Below are 18319 nucleotides of genomic sequence, written 5' to 3'. Positions count from 1 at the left end.
GATTATATTGCTATAAACTTCCCTCTTAGAACTGCTTCTACTGCATCCCATGGGTTTTGGATCATTGTGCTTTCATTTGTCTCTAGGTATTTTTTAAATTGCTTCTTTGATTTCTTCAGTGATCTATTGGTTGTTAGTAGCATATTGTTTAGTCCCCACGTGTTTGTGTTTTTTACAGTTTTTTTTTTAATGATTGATTTCTAGCCTCATAGCGTTGTGGTCAAAAAAGGTGCTTGATATGATTTCAATTTTCTTAAATTCACTGAAGTTTGATTTGTGACCCAAGATGTGATCTATCCTGAAGAATGTTCCATGTGCACTTGAGAAGAAAGTATAATCTGCTGTTTTTGGGTGGAATGTCCTAAAAATATCAGTTAAATCTATATGGTCTATTGTGTCATTTAAAACTTGTGTTTCCTCTGTTTTGATGATCTGTCCATTGGTGTAGGTGAGGTGTTAAAGTCCCCCACTATTATTGTATTACGTTAGCATTTGCCTTAGGTGATCCTATGGTGGGTGCATATATATTTACAATTGTTATATCTTCTTTGTAGATTGATCCCTTGATCATTATGTAGTGTCCTTCTTTGTCTCTTGTAACAGTCTTTATTTTAAAGTCTATTTTGTCTGATATGAGTATTGCTACTCCAGCTTTCTTTTGATTTCCATTTGCATGGAATATCTTTTTCCATCCCCTCACTTTCAGTCTGTATGTGTCCCTAGGTCTGAAGTGGGTCTCTTGTAGACAGCATATATATGGGTCTTGTTTTTGTATCCATTCGGCCAGTCCATATCTTTTGGTTGGGGCACTTAATCCATTTACATGTTAGGTAATTATCAATAGGTATGTTCTTCTTGCCATTTTGTTAATTGTTTGGGATTTGTTTACGTAGGTCTTTTTTTCTCCCCTTCCTCTTTTGTTCTTTTCTCTTGTGATTTTTCTTTTTTATAAGTTGGTCCAATTTTATTGAAATCTGTTACAGAAGCCAATTCAAATAGGAACCACTGTCTGTGGTTTTAAGACCTGTAGAAATCTGAGTTACGTTTTACTGCAAAATATAAAATACATTAATTCAAACTACAGTGTAAAAAGATTTTATTATTAATGAATTGTATGTCCTCGTTAAATTAGATATTTGCAAATGTTTTCCTAAATAGTTAGAGCTAATTTAGAGGTATCTTTTAAAGTTCAAATAGCTAGTTTAAATTTGAGAAAACATACACTTACTGTAACATGAAAGATGTTCACATTGAGATACTTCAGCCCCAACTTCACAAACTACTAGAAATTAGAGGATACTTCGTTGCTAGAGGAAAAAATATCACTTACATCAGGGAAAATTATACTAGACTACCAGTTTAAAATAAGCAATAGTTCACATAATATTAGAGAAAATCTCTCTTGCCTTACAAATGCAAGATAAATCCTCTAGACTCCCTTCTCTGTAGAGACCACCAGCTCACTACCCAGGCTCTGAAACTTAGCACAATTAGGGAAAAAAACAGACTTCAGTATGAGAATTAGCCAAAACATTTCCCGAGGGAAGCATTTCTGATTCTGTTTTTGTTAAGCATTCTCTTGCTCTTTAAGCTCTTTTTTTTTAAAACAAAACAAACAAACAAAAAATCCCACTCAATCCCCAAGATCAGTTTGAAAATGAAAAAAAATAGGTCTGCTGGCTCTCACAGCAACCTTCATCATGTCAAGGCAATGGTTTAACTCACATCTCCTGATATTTCCTCCCCATTTCCTACTGACAGCGTCCCCCCTTGCCCTTAGAGTAGTTGAGGTTCCCTGTAATACAGACCCTTGGTCTTTTTAGCGTTAGCTAAAACACATATTTTGAAAACTGTGTTTAGTAAATACCCTTCTAGTCCTGACCTAATTTCCTGATATATAAAGCACGTAAGAGGTGGTGTCCCCTGCGACTGTCTAATGCTTACCAACTATTTAGGAAGTTCCCTTCACTCTTTAAGTTTGCCTTTAGAGATCAAAATTCAACATAGAAAAACAATCAGTTATCAAACAACTATTCCTAATTTAGAGTAAAGCTACATTACATAGCAAAACTCCACTTATTAAACTCTATCTCATGCAAACTTAAAATTTTAAAAATAGTAATTCCAGGCCCCAAGGTAGACCATGAACCTACTTAGATGCAAACATGGTAAACACTTAAAAAATTTTTTTTAAATCTTCCTAAAAGAAGTGTGTTTTTGGCTTATCAACATTATTCATGAAGTCTGTTGCTAAGGAACACAATTTTTGACCTGGTAACAGAAATCATTCTGGTAATCTGACACATGACTAAGAGGCTAAGACCATAGAATTAAAGGCATTCTTTTGGATTCTGTCCTTTAATAATTTTTAAGTGGAAAACCATGAAGAGGCTTCCAGCTCAGTAGAGACATTGATGAAAACTAGGTAAAAATGGGCAGGTGTGCAGACCTTGGGTAACGCACATCAGATTCAATAGGCCAAAGGAGTGTGTTTTTCATGACGGGGCTCTCACCACTCACAGGTTTTGGGCCAGTTTTCCATAGCCTCCTCTCCCAGCATCATAGTCCTGACGATACTCATCTCGTACATGGCCTCCAGAACGCCCACGGCCATACTGCCTGCCCTCCTTAAAGCCTGTGTCCCAGTCTGTGCGAATGATCCGGTCATCCAGACGCATTCCATTTACGTACCACATGGCATTTTCTGTATCTGCTCTTGAACAGTGTTCCACAAAGCAGAACCCACATGCTGTTTTCTTCATTTTATCCAGGCCCATGACGATTTTCTCTCTGTCACCACTTTTGCTGAAGAGTTCATAGATTTGTTCTTCAGTTGTGTATAAGAGGAAAGATTTCCAACATGTGGTGTACAGCTTTCCTTCAGTAGTTAATTTTTCCTGTTCTTCACTGTCACCCCAGCAGTGCTGGTCCTGGTACTGGCTCAGCTCGACATAGGAGTCACTGCACCTTCAGGAAGCCACCCGACATAGTGCACAATGTGGCCGAGGAGGGCACCACTGTGAGAATCTTCTCTTGTGATTTGATGACTAACTTTAGTGTTGTGCTTGGATTCCTTTTTTCTTTTTTGTGTGTGTATCTATTATAGATTTTTGGTTTGTAGTTACCATAAGGTTTTGATATAGCAGTCTATATTTAAACAAGATTGTTTTAAGATGCTGCTCTTTTAATTTCAAATGCATTTCCAATATCCTGCATTTGTACTCTCCTCTTCTTACGCTTGCTGGTTTTGATATCACATTTGTATGTGGATGATTTCCTACCTTTACCAGTGAGCTTTTCCATTTGTAATTTTCTTGTTTCTACTTGTGGCCTTTTCTTTTCTACCTAGAGAAGTTCCGTTAGCATTTGTTGCAAAGCTAGTCTGGTGGTGCTGAATTCTCTTAGCGTTTGCTTGTCTTTAAAGCTTTTGATTTCTCTGTCGAATCTGAATGAGAGCCTTGCTGGGTAGAGTATTCTTGGTTGTAGTTTCTTCCCTTTCATCACTTTAAATATATCGTGCCACTCCCTTGTGGCCTGAAGAGTTTCTGCTGAGAAGTCAGCTGATAACCTTATGGGAGTTCCCTTGTATGTTATTTGTTGCTTTTAATACTTTTTCTTTGCCTTTAATTTTTGTCAGTTTGATTACCATGTGTCTCGGCTTGTTCTTCCTTGTGTTTATCCTGCCTGGGATTCTCTGCACTTCCTGGACTTGCATGACTGTTTCCTTCCCCATGTTAGGGAAGTTTTCAGCTATTATCTCTTCAAATATTTTTGCAGGTCGTTTCTCTCTCTCTTCTCCTTCTGGGACCCCTATAATGTGAATGTTGGGGTGTTTAATGTCCCAGAGGTCTCTCAGACTGTCTCTATTTCTTTTCATTCTTTTTTCTTTATTCTGTTCTGTGCCAGTGATTTCCACCATTCTGTCTTCCAGCTCACTTATCCGTTCTTCTGCCTCACTTATTCTGCTATTTATTCCTTCTATTGTATTTTTTATTTTAGTTATTGTATTGTTCATCTCTGTTTGCTTGTTCTTTAGTTATCCTAGGCCTTTGTTAAACATTTCTTGTATCTTTTCGATATGTGCCTCCATTCTTTTTCTGAGATCTTGGATCATCTTCAGTATCATTACTCTTTTCCAGGTAGGTTGTCCATCTCCACTTTTAGTTGTTCTTGTAGGTTTTTATCTTGGTCCTTCATGTGGAACATAATCCTCTGCTGTCTCATTTTGTCTAACTTTCTGTGATTGCAGTTTCTTTTCCGCAGGCTGCAGGGCTGTGGTTCTTATTGCTTCTGCTGTCTGCCCCCTGGTGGATGAGGCTGTCTAAGAGGCTTGTGCAGGTGTCCTGGTGCAGGTCCCGCTGGTGGACAGAGACATGTCAGGGGGTGTGTTTAGCAAGTAGCTGTGTGCTCAGGAAGACTTTAAGCTGCCTGTATGCTGATGGACATGGCTGTGTTCCTGCCATGTTGGTTGTTTGGCATGAGGCATCCCAGCACTGGAGCCTAAAGGCTGTTGGGTGGTCTTGGTGAGAAAATGGTGGCCTCTGGGAGGGCTCACACCAATGAGTACTCCCCAGAACCAGCACCGCCAGTGTCTTTGTCCCTGCAGTGAGCCACAGCTGCCCCCCACCTCTGCAGGAGACCCTCCAATACTAGCAGGTAAGTCTGGCTTAGGCTTTTATGAAGCCACTGCTTTTTCCCCTGGGTCCTGGTGCACACAAGAGTGGGGTTTCTGTGCCCTCCAAGAGGGGAGTTTCCATTTCCCCCAGTCCTGTGGAATTCCTGTGGTCAAACCCTGCTGACCCTCAAAGCCAGATTCTTTGGGGCTCCTCCTTCTGTTGCCAGACCCCCAGGCTGGGGAGGTTGATGTGGGGCTCAGAACTTTCACTCCTGTGGCAGAATTTCTGTAGTAAAATTATTTTCCAGTTTGTGGGTCACCCACCCAGCAGGTATGGAGCTTGATCTTACTGTGGCTGTGCTCCTCCTACTGTCTTGTTGTGGCTTCTTCTTTGTCTTCGGCTGAAGGATATCTTTTTTGATAGGTTCCCTCATTTTTTGGTTGATGGTTGTTCTGCAGTTAGTTGTGATCTTGGTGTTTTTGTAAGAAGAGCTGAGCTCACATCCTTCCTCTCCACCATCTTGTCTCCGCCTATAGATTTTCTACATAGAATTTGATAATGACTCTGTGAGTGTGTTGAACGGGCAGGAACGAGGAAGCCTTGGGGGATGAGTTACTCAGTAACCTGAAGACTGATGTTTGGTTCAGCCTAAAATTGTGATAGAAACGCTTATTAAATGGAACCATACTCAATTGCCATTATTGTAGGCCAAAAATAATTAAATGTAGGCAAATATGTATAGCTCAACATCATACATGCTAAGCACCCAGAAGGCAAAGATTTCATTAATTTATCTGGCTTTGGTTCCAATCAAGCAACAACTATTTATTCAATATTTATGTGCAAGAGTCTCAGTACAAAGATGAGAAAAGACACCCTGCCTTCAAGAAGCTCACATTCCTAGTTGAGATAAGCCACGGATTATTAAATGCTAATGTGAGAAATGATGCTTTCATTGGGAGAATACCTGAGCAAATGCTAAGTGAACAGGCCAAACCAAGTGTGATCATTTGGGGCTAAAATAACATGTAAAAGATGAGACATGTGAATGAAGCAAAATATGACACAATGACAGAGGAACGATCAGGCAGGGCATAAAGATGGGAAACATCAAGATGTATTTTGCACATCCAGTTTGAACGAGAGGAGTTCAAAACAAGGTTAGAAAGATGAATTAAGGTAGCTTACAATAAGCTTCAGTGTCTTTTATTCCTGTAAGTGCTTTTTACTCCTGTGAGTGGAAATCAGCTGAAGCTGTTGAATGAAATAATAAGCAGCTAGATACCAGCGCAAATGGAAAATATATACAAAAGACGTTGTAGCCAGAGTTTACCTATGCAACTGAGGCACAGAAAAGTTAAGTAACTTGCCCAAGGCCACACAACTAGTCAAGGGTAGTCTGACCTTAAGCCCAAGGCAGGCTGGCAGCAAAGTCCCACTATTAAGCACCATGATCCAAGAGATACATATACATAGGTCCACACAAATCTTGTGTTTATTCATAATAGCCAAAAAGTAGAAACAACCCAAGTGCCCATCAACTGATGAATGGCTAAACAAAATGTAATATAGCCATACAATGGAGTATTATTCAGCCATGAAAAGGAATGAATCATGCCACAACATGGATGACCCTTGAGAACATTACACTAAGGGAAGGAAGCCAGTGACCAAAAAAGAATATATATATAGAGAGAGAGAGAGAGAGAGAGAGAGAGGGAGGGAGGGAGAGAGAGGGAGGGAGAATGATTCCATTTGTGTGACATTTCTAGAATAGGCAATTTCATAAAACAAGAAAATAGATTAGTGGTTGCCTAGGGCTGCAGGAGTAGGTAATGGGGAGTAACTGCTAATGGGAATGGAGTTGTTTTGGGTTTTTTACAGGCGATGAGGTAATGAAAATGTCCTAAATTTAGACTTTGTTTATGGTTGCATGATTATACTAAAAAAAAAAAACCCCACCAAACTATAAAATTTAGATGAGTAAATTTTATGGTATGTGAATTATATCTCAAAAAATGGCATAAACAAAATTTTTAAGTGTGTAAGATGACTACAGGTTATAGTATATGCAATGACACCCAGGAACCATGGGGAAAAGTGAAAGAGTCAGATACATAGACCTGGAGCTTGTGAACCGTCAGTGCCAGATCTGTGGATGTGACAAGTCCCATGGGAGTCCTTCCATGAGAAACAAAATATGGAAACCAGTGACAGCTTGTTCTGCTGCCAGGGAGCTGACAGTTCTGTTAGCAACTTATATTCTACAGATTCCAGCCCTACTCCAGGTTAGACTGCTGGCTTTCGAGCTGGCCCAAACACGTTAGCATCAGCTGATAAGAATGTACTAAATTTCTTTTGTTTTGCTTTTGTTCTGCAGTTTTTGAAGAGCCGGAAGATCCAAGCAACAGGTCGTTTTTCTCTGAAATCATCTCTTCGATTTCGGATGTGAAGTTCAGCCACAGTGGGAGGTATATCATGACCAGAGACTATCTGACGGTCAAAGTGTGGGATCTCAACATGGAAAACCGCCCCATCGAGACTTACCAGGTACAGACCACCACCCACTAATACGTAGATTGGGCACTTCTTCAAGGGTTCCAAATCAGCCCCTGCCTGCAAAGGCTTACAAGGCAGAAGGATAAAAGACATGTTGAGCCAGTTAAACATCCAGAAATAGCAGGTAGACAGCTCAGTGTAAGTCTGGATAGATCTAGCCTAGAGGAAAGGTCAAGAACCATGCCCTGAGGTCCCAGTGTTTACAGGCTGGGAAGAGGAAATGGATTTGGCAAGAGAGACTGGGGAAAGTGCCAGTGAGGTAGGACGGAAACTGAGAGGAGTCCTGGAAGCCAAGTGAATCGAGGAGGAAGACGTCACCAACTGCTGTATGCTGTTGCTGAATCCAGGAAGGACTGAGAAATGGCCAATTGGATTTAGTAACATGGAGATGGTCAGGCACCTTAATGAAAGAGTTGTAGGTGAAGTGGTAGGAATGAATGTCTGTCTGATTGGAGTGGGTTCAAGAGAGACTGTAACTAGAGGATGGGAAACGTAGTGAAATTTTTTTGAATTAATTTATCTTTGGCTGCTTCGGGTCTTCGTTGCTTTCTCTACTTTCTCTAGTTGCGGTGGCTTCTCTTGTTGCGGAGCACGGGCTCTAGGCACGCGGGCTCAGTAGTTGCGGCATGCAGGCTCTAGAGTGCAGGCTCAGTAGTTGTGGCGCACGGGCTTAGTTGCTCTGTGGCATGTGGGGTCTTCCCGGACCAGGGCTCGAACCTGTGTCCCCTGCATTGACAGGCAGATTCTTAACCACTGCACCACCAGGGAAGCCCTGTAGTGAAATTTTGAAAGAGATTTTGTTCTGAAGAGGAATAGAGAAATGGGGTAGTAGCTGGAATGGAATGCAGGATTGAGGAAGTCATCACAGCATGTTTTATGCTGATAGGAGTAAGCCCGTAGAGAGGGAGATAATTAATTGAAGCAGTCAACTTCTCAAGGGAATAGATTCCACTGCAGAATTGGACTTAGATGAGGTGGGCAACTCATCCGTCAAAGGAAAGAGTAAATAGCTACAGATGCAGTAGGTTTGTCAATTTTGTGATGGGAACATACAGATGGTTTCTTCTTATTGCTTCTATTTTCCAGTAAAATTTTCCAGTAAAATTAGAAGCAAGGTCATTAGCTGAGTGAGAAGGAAGAGAGTGAATTGACTAGGGCAGTATGGTAGGGTTGCTCAGGGATCCACTTGAGGTTTATATTATTGATTTAAAGTGAGACTAATCTGTGTGATTGTGTGTTTTTTCCAGCCACATTCACCTGCTTGGTACAGGTAAGGAAGAGCAGAAAGTTAGATTTAACCAGTGATGGGGTTTTGCCAAGGGAGTACAATGGAAGGAGGGAGAAAAGCAAGTTCGTTGAAGGTATCTATTAAGGGAGTGATTGATTGATTGGAATGATGGATGGCTGAATCTAAGGCTGGTTATAAGGGGAATGAAGAATTGATAGAATCAAGATACTAAAGGGCATGAACTAAAATGATAGGAAGTAGCAAGAGTGATACTTACTAAACACATACAGTTATAGTAATGACAAGGCTCATAATATGACCCAGAAAGCAAAGGACAAAACACACTGAAAATGATGAGGCCAAGTAACCGAGAGTCCAGAGTATTCGAATCGCTAAGAATGATGGCAGGGATGGCGATGATGGAAGAGAAACTGAGGCGCTAGAGTGGCTTCCAGGAATGGGGTAGAGGGGCTGAGAACTGTTGATGACTGTAAGAAGGATGGGTGGCAGGAAGTCATGTTGGATGGCATGACTTAGAAGGAGCTGAGGACCCGAGACAGGAATGATGATTGTCCTGAGCAGCACAGAGCCCACTCACCTTGGCACACGAGGGCAGAAGTCCAGACGTCACGTGAGTGGCCTCAGGAGAAGCAGAAAACGTTGAGAGAGGAGGTTGAGGACACCAAGGACTTTGATGGCTGACCGTGAAGCTGTAAAAAGGTTTGGGGGCCAGAATTGAAGACCACAGATGCGGTCGAGGTAGTTTGGTTACCCCTGTGTGTTTGCATTCTCATTGTCCCCCACATGCTGCCCTCAGGCTCCCGCTCACAGCCCTCATCTTCAGCACAGGGCTAGAGCAGACAGGAGTGCCCCCTTCAGCTGTGCAGTCAAGCCATCTGGTGTTACGTTCCTTAGTACAAAAGTGATGGCAGTGGGACGTAGAACCTGACAGGGGTGTGGCCTGCTGCAGAGCCGTGCTTAGAGAAATGTAGATTAGGCTACACAGTGGGGAGAGCAACTACTACTTTTATTTTAGGGAAAAACTTTTAGAACAAAGCTAGCTAGCTGTGACATGAAGTCATCAGCATTTTAAGATCATGCTTCTCAAATCGTGTTTACCTAGTAGTAGATGTAGACATCTTCTTTGTAGAACCCTGAGGAAGAGCTCTCATAGCCCATTATTGAAATTAAGTACTACAAAAATTATTTTAGATGACATATTTCAAAGCAATTTAGTTAAGGTTATATACCGTATCAGATGGTAATATAGTATATCAAAGATGGTAAGCAAACTGAGTGAGTGTCTGGAACACTGTTGAAAAAGATTGTAAGGACTGGTCCAGTGGGAAGGAATTCCGTCGTCAATTACTACTGCCTTCCCTGGGCAGGGAGACAGGTGATACTCTTTTGTATCTTCATACATCCATCAACTGATCTCAAGCATGTTTCTGGGAATAAGAAGCTGTAGACTTAAGTATGATGAGCTATGTTCACGTTTTCCTATAGAACAGGGGTTGACAGACTGACCTGTGGAGCCAAATACAGCCACACCTGATCATTTACCTATTATCTATGGCTGTTTTCATGCCACAACGGCAGAGTTGGGTCGTCGTGACAGAAACCATATGGCTCCCAAAGCCTAAAATATTTACTGTGTGATCCTTTCCAGGAAAAGAAGTTTGTCAACCCCTGAAACAGAAGAACAAACCAACAGAGTTTAATTGTGCTAGGCCTCACAGTGGTCTATCAACTATACAATAGCAGGCTCCCACAAGTACATGATTTGAGAACCACTGTGTTGGGAGACTCGGCTTAGTGTCAAAGAGGCCATCCCCAAGCTCATAGGAACATAGCATAGAAACACTTTTTGCACCATGAAGAGAGAAGCTTCAAATAGGACCACGAGTCTTAAGTTTTCCCTTACTCTGCTCTCTAGATGTTTGTTTCTCATGTCATTATCTTACCTCTTTCTCTCCTCTGATGGAAAAAAGTCTATCTTCTCTGCCTAAGATTTTTCTTTTTTTACAACAGAATATGTACGCAACATACCTTCATAGTGTAATAGATCATCTTTTCCTGTAGAGGCCCTCAGTTGGAGGTAGTCAGGAACTTCCCAGAACTGCTCCATCCTGTTGGTAGGAATGTAAACAGGTACAGCCACTATGGAGAACAGTCTGAAGGTTCCTTAAAAAACTAAAAATAGAGTTACCGTATGATCTGTCAATCCCACTCTCGGGAATATATCCAGAGAAAACCGTAATATGAAAAGATACATGCACCCCAATGTTCACTGCAGCACTATTTACAATAGCCAAGACATGGAAGCAACCTAAATGTCCATCATCTGTCGATGATGAATGGATAAAGAAGATGTGATACATATATATAATGGAATATCAATAAGCCTAAAATAATGAAATAATGAAAAAGAATGAAAAGAAAAGAATGAAATAATGCCATTTGCAGCAACATGGATGGACCTAGGGATTATCATACTAAGTAAGTTAGAAAGAGAAAGACAAATATCATATGATATCGCTTATATGGGGAATCTAAAATATGACACAAATGAACTTATCTACAAAACAGAAACAGACTCCAGAGAACAGACCTGTGGTTGCTAAGGGGGAGAGGGAGTGGGGGAGGGATGGATTGAGAGTTTGGGATTGACATATACACACAGTACTATATATAAGATAGATAACCAGCACGGACCTACTGTCTATATAGCGCAGGGAACTCTACTCGATATCATGTAATAACCTATATGTGAAAAGAATCTGAAAAAACAATTATATATATATGTGTGTATAATGGAATCACTGTGCTATACACCTGAAGTTAACACAACAAACATTTTAAATCAGCTAAACTTACAAAAAAAAGATGATGGTGCATCAAATAAATAAAAAGTTTCAGGAAAATAATGAAAAAAAAAGTGCTCCATAACAGATAAGAGGAAGAAGTAGGGGGAGATAAGATGATTGAAAATAGGATCGATTTTGCCTGTCTTTTTCCTCCAAAAAGTAGGAGGTCTGGAGTATGACGATAATAAATTTGGCTCCCGTTGCCCACTGCACTAATTCCATCTTGACATCCTTCCCCTTCAGAAGCCCCACTCCTCTTCCTCTTCTCCCTCTATTACACAGAACTTGGAAGCAAGTCAATGATAAAATCAAGAAGAGGCAAGAATCAGGCTTGCTTTCTAGAAAAGAGACAGATTCTTGAGGTCAGGGTCCTCCAACCATCAGAAGAAAAGTTCGACCCCCAATTTATGCCCTTACCTCCACCATCACTTTCTTCCAAGGAAATAGTCTGTGCTGATTTGGGAGAGGGGGAATTATAGTCAAGACCAGGGTTAGGCAAACCATGACTCAGAGGCCAATCCTGTCTGCCACCTATCTTTGTAAATAAAGTTTTATTGGAACACAGCTCCCACTCATTTGTTTATATATTATAGCTGCTTTTGCATAGCAAGGGTAGAGTTGGGTGGTTGCTATATGGCCAACAAAGTATAATTATTTACTATCTGGGCCTTTATAGAAAAAGTTTGTCAAGACCTGGAATCAGCTCTCTTTGTCCCAGGACTCTCTTCTGCTTTGCTCAAGGATTCTTAATGATAACTAGAGATCTTCAACAAGCAGAAATGGCCCTACAAACAAAATCGCCTTCCAGATCAGATCTGAGCCAATTCCAATATGCACAAAAGGTGGAGGAAGGGAAGGACAATGACTTAATTTATAGCAGAGTTCCCAAGCTCAAGACACAAGCCTCGCCCTTACATCGCCCTTACATCCCATTACCTAACAAAGCCAAAAGCCCAGCTGCAGATGGATTCTCTTGTCACTATAGCACTGAAGCAGATACCCTGACAAGGCCCAGAACTGTTTGGGAACAAGAGAGTAAAGGTGGAAGCAATTAATTTGCAGACTTAGAAATCCTTACACTGTCCAAATAACTCAGAGAGCTTTTCAAATACCCAGAACATCTAATGGAACAAGGAATGAATCTGACCTCATTCCTCTGCCCAGTGCTAAGCACACAGCTGAGCCTCTGAGCTCAGCATCCAACAGAACTCTGGGGTCAAGGGAGAAGAGGGGCCTAGGCTGCAGGAAAAGGGAGAGTGAACCATCCCTGTCCATCGAAACAAAGTCAAACAGTGCTTTTCATAACGTCCCTCTGCCTTCACCCAATTTTAGCTCCCTCTTGGCCTCACCTCAGTTCCCAGCTCCTGTCTAGGACTGAGACCCCACGTTAAGGCGAGGCCAGTGGGGCAGAGCCAGTGGGAGGTAGATTGCTAGAGAAGGCAAGAGTGCGTGTGTGCTCCAGAACCCAGATCCCGGGTTCCCTTCCCATTCTGTCATTTCCTTTCCTGTGTGATCTCGGACAAATTGTGTTATACCCAGTACTTCATCCTCTGTTAAAGCGAAGAGAATGACAACACCTACGTCCTAAGATGATGTGAGAGATGAAATAAGATTCTATGGATAAAGCGCCTGGCTAATAATAACAAGCTGGCGTATTATGCATGCCTGTTATAATTACCAGTCCCTATGACAGAGCTCAGGAAGAATTCAAAATTGCACCCAGATTACTACCCTCCAAGCCGTAATCCTTAGCCTATTTGCCATCTTCACCTGAGTTGCTGAATGCAGCTGGAGAAAAACACCCAACCATGCTGACCAGGTGCATTTAAAATTCACATCCAACAACTCCAAGCGGCCCTCGGTGCCTTCCAGAAACCCTGCACTGTTTCCCAACTACCTCCGCCCCTTCCTCACTCTCAGCTGATAACCTTGCTTCTTATTTCACTGAAAAATAGAAACAGGAGAAAACTGCTGTATACTCCAGGACTGTGCCATGCACATCACATCAGAGTCTACTGGATGAGCTCCCTTGGCATAGACATCTCCGAATTATAGATCCCAAAAATGAACATGGCAACTCCATCTTTCCACGTGCTCAAGAGAAAGATGCAGGAGCCCTCTTTGACTCCTGTTTTTCCTCTCCACACTTCACAGTGGATCCATCCCCAACTCCCATCAGCTCTCCTTCCAAACATGTCGAGAATCCGACCACCTCCCACCACCGCCCGCTCGGGTCCAAGCCGTCATCTATCACCCAGGTTACACCTAGCCTCCCTGCCTTTGGCCCTGCAGGCTTACACTCTTTCACGACACAGCAGGCTCCGCATCCTTTCTGTGAAGCCTGTTCACATCACTCAGAGTAAGGGGCCTACGGGAACTGGTGAGCACACGCTGAGGCCTCCACACTCTGCATCTTCTGCCACCATCTCAGGTGAACCCTTGACTACTCACCCTGTATAAAATAATACTCCCACTCCCTTTTGCCATGTTTTTTTCTCTATATTTTTATCACCATCTAAACTATCTTATATACTTACTTGGTTATACAGTCTCTTCCCCAACACCGGGAGGAAAGCACCCCAGGGGTATTCTGTTCACGGGTCTCTCCCAACCACATAGCAGGCATTCAAGAAATATTTGTCGAATAAAAGGCTGAAAGAACGGCATCCTCTAAATCAGCTTAGAAAATGGGGCTCTCCCGCTTAATGGGCCCTGCTCTATGCCACCATCTATGTAAGCAAGTTTGTTTAATCCACATTAGCCGTGTAAGCAGCTCACCAACTCATCTTAATGTGCCAAGGCCGAAAAGGGCCACACCTGGGTTCAGATCTGAGCCCATCCGATTCAAGCCACATTTACGCTGAAAATTAACAGCTCACCTCCAAAGGGGAGCTTCACACAGAGAAATCATTTTTAAAAATAATAACACCCTCTTAATGTGTCCTTCCCCCCCCCCCAACCAGGTTCACGACTACCTCCGCAGCAAGCTGTGCTCCCTCTACGAAAATGACTGCATTTTTGATAAATTTGAATGTGTGTGGAATGGGTCAGACAGGTAAGAAAGGTCTGTGTGGCTGGGAACTTTCCAAAGGTGGTCCCTCTCCTTGCGAAGGCCCTGGGCTGTGTATCCTAAGCGGGATGCAACAAAAGGGAGCTCAAAATCGAGGCCTGGCAGAGACTCACCGTGTGGACCACTGGATGACCCTTGAGGCAGGCCTGGGAAGGAGGGAGGGATGAGTGACACCCTTGACTCCTCTTTCAGGACTGGCTCAGGTGACCGCTTAACCTCAAGAAAATCCTACCTCGTACACACAAGACACTCCCAGAGCTGGGTCAACATGGCTAAGACGAAGCTCCACCAGCACATTTCCAGCATGAATAGTTCAGATGACTGCAGAGTGTGCTTTCTAGATGGAAAATGATTCCTCGAAGCTGCCAGGGTAGACCTGGCCAAAGGCCCTGGTGGTTCATTAACTGAATTCTACTTGGCCTCGTTTATCACATGTCCTGAAAGTGATTTATGACTGTTTTAAGGCCTTTGATTTCAGCGGTACTTCCTATTACCTCCCCATAGTTTCTTTCTGGTTTGACAAATATTACAGATGACCCTCTGATTTCCAGGAGAAGCGAGCACAGGCTACCAGGGGCTGTTCCTCGATGAAGGCGGTACCAACAGTAGTGCTCGGAAGTGGGGAAATTCTATCACGGCAAAGCGCTCGGAGAGTCGAGCCCTTAGTGAGCGCAGGCTCTCCCTCTGTGACCCTTGCTGGGCTTTTTTTTGTCAGTGATCCAAAATCAGCCTTCCACTTCGGCCTGGAAGGAATCACCACGTGGCAGAGGACGTGCCCAGTTGGTAGAGGGCAGAGGGCAGAGCAACTGTGACCTATTAACAAAGGCCCTCGAGGGGAAAAGAAGCTAGCCCAGCCCTATTATTTTTTTATTTTCATTTACAACTGTCATTTATTCATTGTTTATTAAGAATAGGGTTTTTTTTTTTAATATTTGTGGTTGTTATTGTTCCAGTTTCCCTCCTATCTTAACCGAGATTCAAAAACTGTACTTACTAGGTACTTTCACACACATCGTGTTTTTTAATCCCAACCACAATCTATCAAGATTGTTTTCACCATCCCCATTTTCCAGCTGAGGAAGCGGAGGCTCAGCCAGATCAAGGAATCTGCCCAAGCTCATGACCTAGTAAGCAGTAGAGACAAGAGGAAGAGTTTGAATCCTAAAATCAACATGCTTTCCACCACATTACAATTTCTTTCCATAACTGAGAAAATGTTATTCTTGGTCCAGATAAGGTTGAGATTATTTTCCCAGAAAAGACTTTCTCTTACCGTTTAAAAACAAGTCGGGTCGGGCTTCCCTGGTGGCGCAGTGGTTGAGAGTCCGCCTGCCGATGCAGGGGACGCGGGTTCGTGCCCCGGTCCGGGAAGATCCCACATGCCGCGGAGCGGCTGGGCCCGTGAGCCATGGCCGCTGAGCCTGCGCGTCCGGAGCCTGTGTTCTGCAACGGGAGAGGCCACAACAGTGAGAGGCCCGCGTACTGCAAAAAAAAACAAACAAAAAAAAACAAGTCGGGTCATGGTGAGGGAAGCAAAGGTCAGTGCATGGGAAGCAGTGAGGCCAAGTGGCTGAATGCTTGTGCCCCAGAGTCAGGCAGATGTGGGCTGGAGAACTGACTTGGCTACTTATTAGATGTGTGACACTGTACAAGTCACTCACTTTTCCTCCTGTGTAAATCCCTTACATGGGATGAAGGAAGAGTAAATGAAGTCTGGGGTAAAGCACTCAGCACCCTGCCTGATGAGGTTGTAATAGCTCGCTCTGCGTTCTCCCATCCTAACCATCCAGTCAGAGCCTCACCCACAAACAAGGCCATGCCCACCTCCCCAGGGGGCAGCCACAATGGGACGTTACTTGGTATCTTTCCCTCAGCCTGTCATCTCGTCCAAACTGTCACCATTAAAGAGTCAGTCCATTGCTTCTGGAAGGCTCTGGCATTCACTGCTCTCTTAATCAATTGTAGATATGCCTGAGAATGGATAACTCTTGTAGAAAGGTAGGAACCATCTGTCAGTCCCCTCAAAGGCTTACTTCCTTATCCTACATCCTTTCAGAATTGAATTTTTGTTTACTCCCTTCCCGAGTGAGACCATGATGGCATCTGATTTTTTGGAAAAGGCTGAATTTAGATCTAGTTCTTAGCAGGGGGAGGAAACATGCTGGTATGTGTACTGTACTGCCAGCATCCCTCCTGCACTGCTGATGCAAGAAAGCCTTAGCGGCCGGGCAACACAGAATCCCTCCTACTGTAACTGTGCTTTAAATGTACACAATACAAGAACGGTTGTTCTCAGTGTTCCTACTCTCATAACTTCCCTCCAGCCTCAGAATCCTGATGTGAGGGAGGTGGGCTGGGATCATTAAAACCACTGGACTCATTTATGGAGCCCAAGAACCAAAAGGAATCTATTGGTAAATAACAAGCAGGGTTATCACGATCCTTCACCCAGCCAAAGAGTTTGTTGCTCTTCGTGATTCCAACTCAACAGTCACACTACAAAGCCTGTTGCAGTTTTGGGTCTCTTGTTTGTTTCTCGTGTGGTGCTGTTTGCTCTAGAAAGCCTTTGTCTGTAGCGCTCAGTCACTCCCTTTTTCCTCTCTGCCTTGCAGTGTCATCATGACGGGCTCCTACAACAACTTCTTCAGGATGTTTGACCGAAACACCAAGCGCGATGTCACCCTTGAGGCCTCGAGGGAAAACAGCAAACCCCGAGCTATCCTAAAACCGCGCAAAGTGTGCGTGGGGGGCAAGCGGAGAAAAGACGAGATCAGTGTCGACAGTCTGGACTTTAGCAAAAAGATCTTGCATACAGCTTGGCATCCTTCAGAAAATATTATAGCAGTGGCGGCAACAAATAACCTATATATATTCCAGGACAAGGTTAACTAGGAGGACAAGTTATTACTTAATAATCTCACCTACTGAGTACTAGTCAAACACGTTTTTAAATGTTTCTTTGGGTGTTCATTTGATGCATCGACTCTAATTTCCCTCTGCAGGAAACAAATGGAATAGAAGTCCATGGAGTCCAACCTTCCCAAATCCCCAGTTCTAAGAAATTTTGTCAAACCCAACAGGTTCTGGGACACTTCTGTTTAGAATTGAGAGCTGCCAGCTAACAGTAATTCTTCCATAGCTGACTTGAATTTCTGATGCTTTGATTGCCCCGTTTTCTCTGGTGGGTCCAGTGTTTTGTTTCTAGGTGTCTGCTGAGATAAAATGAGGTTGTCTGTAGTATTTAAAGAGAAAAGAAAGAGATACTTTTTTTTTTAATTAAGCAACTCCATTTGATGATTGAAAAAAAAGTCAACGAAAAATAAACACCGTTTACTCTACTCTTAGAGAAATTCTCCTTGTTTTGTGAAAAATCGGAACCAGTCAGCATCTCCTGCCCCTACGGCACTTTTTTTTTTTTTCCATTTTCCATTTTCTTTTTCACAATTTCATTTGAACCAGAGATTTATTTCACAAGGCTGCAAAGAGGATGCAGAATGGGAAGGGAAAAGGGCCACACCAACACTGCTATATTCTTTTCTTGTAAGCGCCATAGAAACAGCCCGAGAATTTGGCTAGGAAACACCGTGACTGCTTCAGGGGACATAAAGAGAACACTTCGCTTCTCAGCGTTAACTTGGCAAGGCCGTGTGCGGCCAGATTCCATCTGCTGCTTCGTTACTCTTGCTTTTTTTTGTTTTAAATGGCTCCATATAGTCCTCTACTTACATGTCCCTTGGCTTTTTCCCTTCAACCTTTTCCAGCTTATTTATTCCATTGACTTCCTTCTAAAGGCCGAGTCCTGGTTGTTCATTATCTGGCATTCTCAATGCAACAGTAAGTTGGAGGCCACGGCAGCACCCCTGGCTCCCCGAGGAAGTGTCTCCAAAGCAGCCCCCTCCCCTCTTCCTGGGTTTTGTAACCAAAAGTAACAGTCCATCAATCTCCACTGTAGCTAGAAGAAAAATGGCCAATACAAAAT

At 42.9% G+C, this 18319-nt stretch overlaps 1 protein-coding gene and 1 pseudogene across 3 annotated transcripts in view; one reads left to right on the top strand and one right to left on the bottom strand.

The window, feature by feature from the left end:
- The window catches only part of PPP2R2B (protein phosphatase 2 regulatory subunit Bbeta), a 334618-nt gene extending 316940 nt beyond the window's left edge, over positions 1–17678 (top strand). For all 3 annotated transcript variants that reach the window (XM_073802668.1, XM_073802667.1, XM_033853368.2), the window contains exons 8-10: positions 6997–7166; positions 14234–14325; positions 16953–17678. In XM_073802668.1, the coding sequence (XP_073658769.1) occupies positions 6997–7166; positions 14234–14325; positions 16953–17232 (542 nt within the window). In that variant the 3' untranslated portion in view covers positions 17233–17678. The remainder of the gene's footprint in view (positions 1–6996; positions 7167–14233; positions 14326–16952) is intronic.
- Positions 2517–2920, bottom strand: LOC141278154 (nuclear cap-binding protein subunit 2 pseudogene; annotated as a pseudogene).
- Positions 17679–18319: the final 641 nt, after the last annotated feature.

This window comes from Tursiops truncatus, chromosome 3 (genome assembly GCF_011762595.2).
Source record: "Tursiops truncatus isolate mTurTru1 chromosome 3, mTurTru1.mat.Y, whole genome shotgun sequence".
In the NCBI taxonomy this organism is placed as follows: Eukaryota; Metazoa; Chordata; class Mammalia; order Artiodactyla; family Delphinidae; genus Tursiops; species Tursiops truncatus.
The sequence above is the reverse complement of the archived record's forward strand: the minus strand, read 5'-3'. Positions and strand labels throughout refer to the sequence as shown.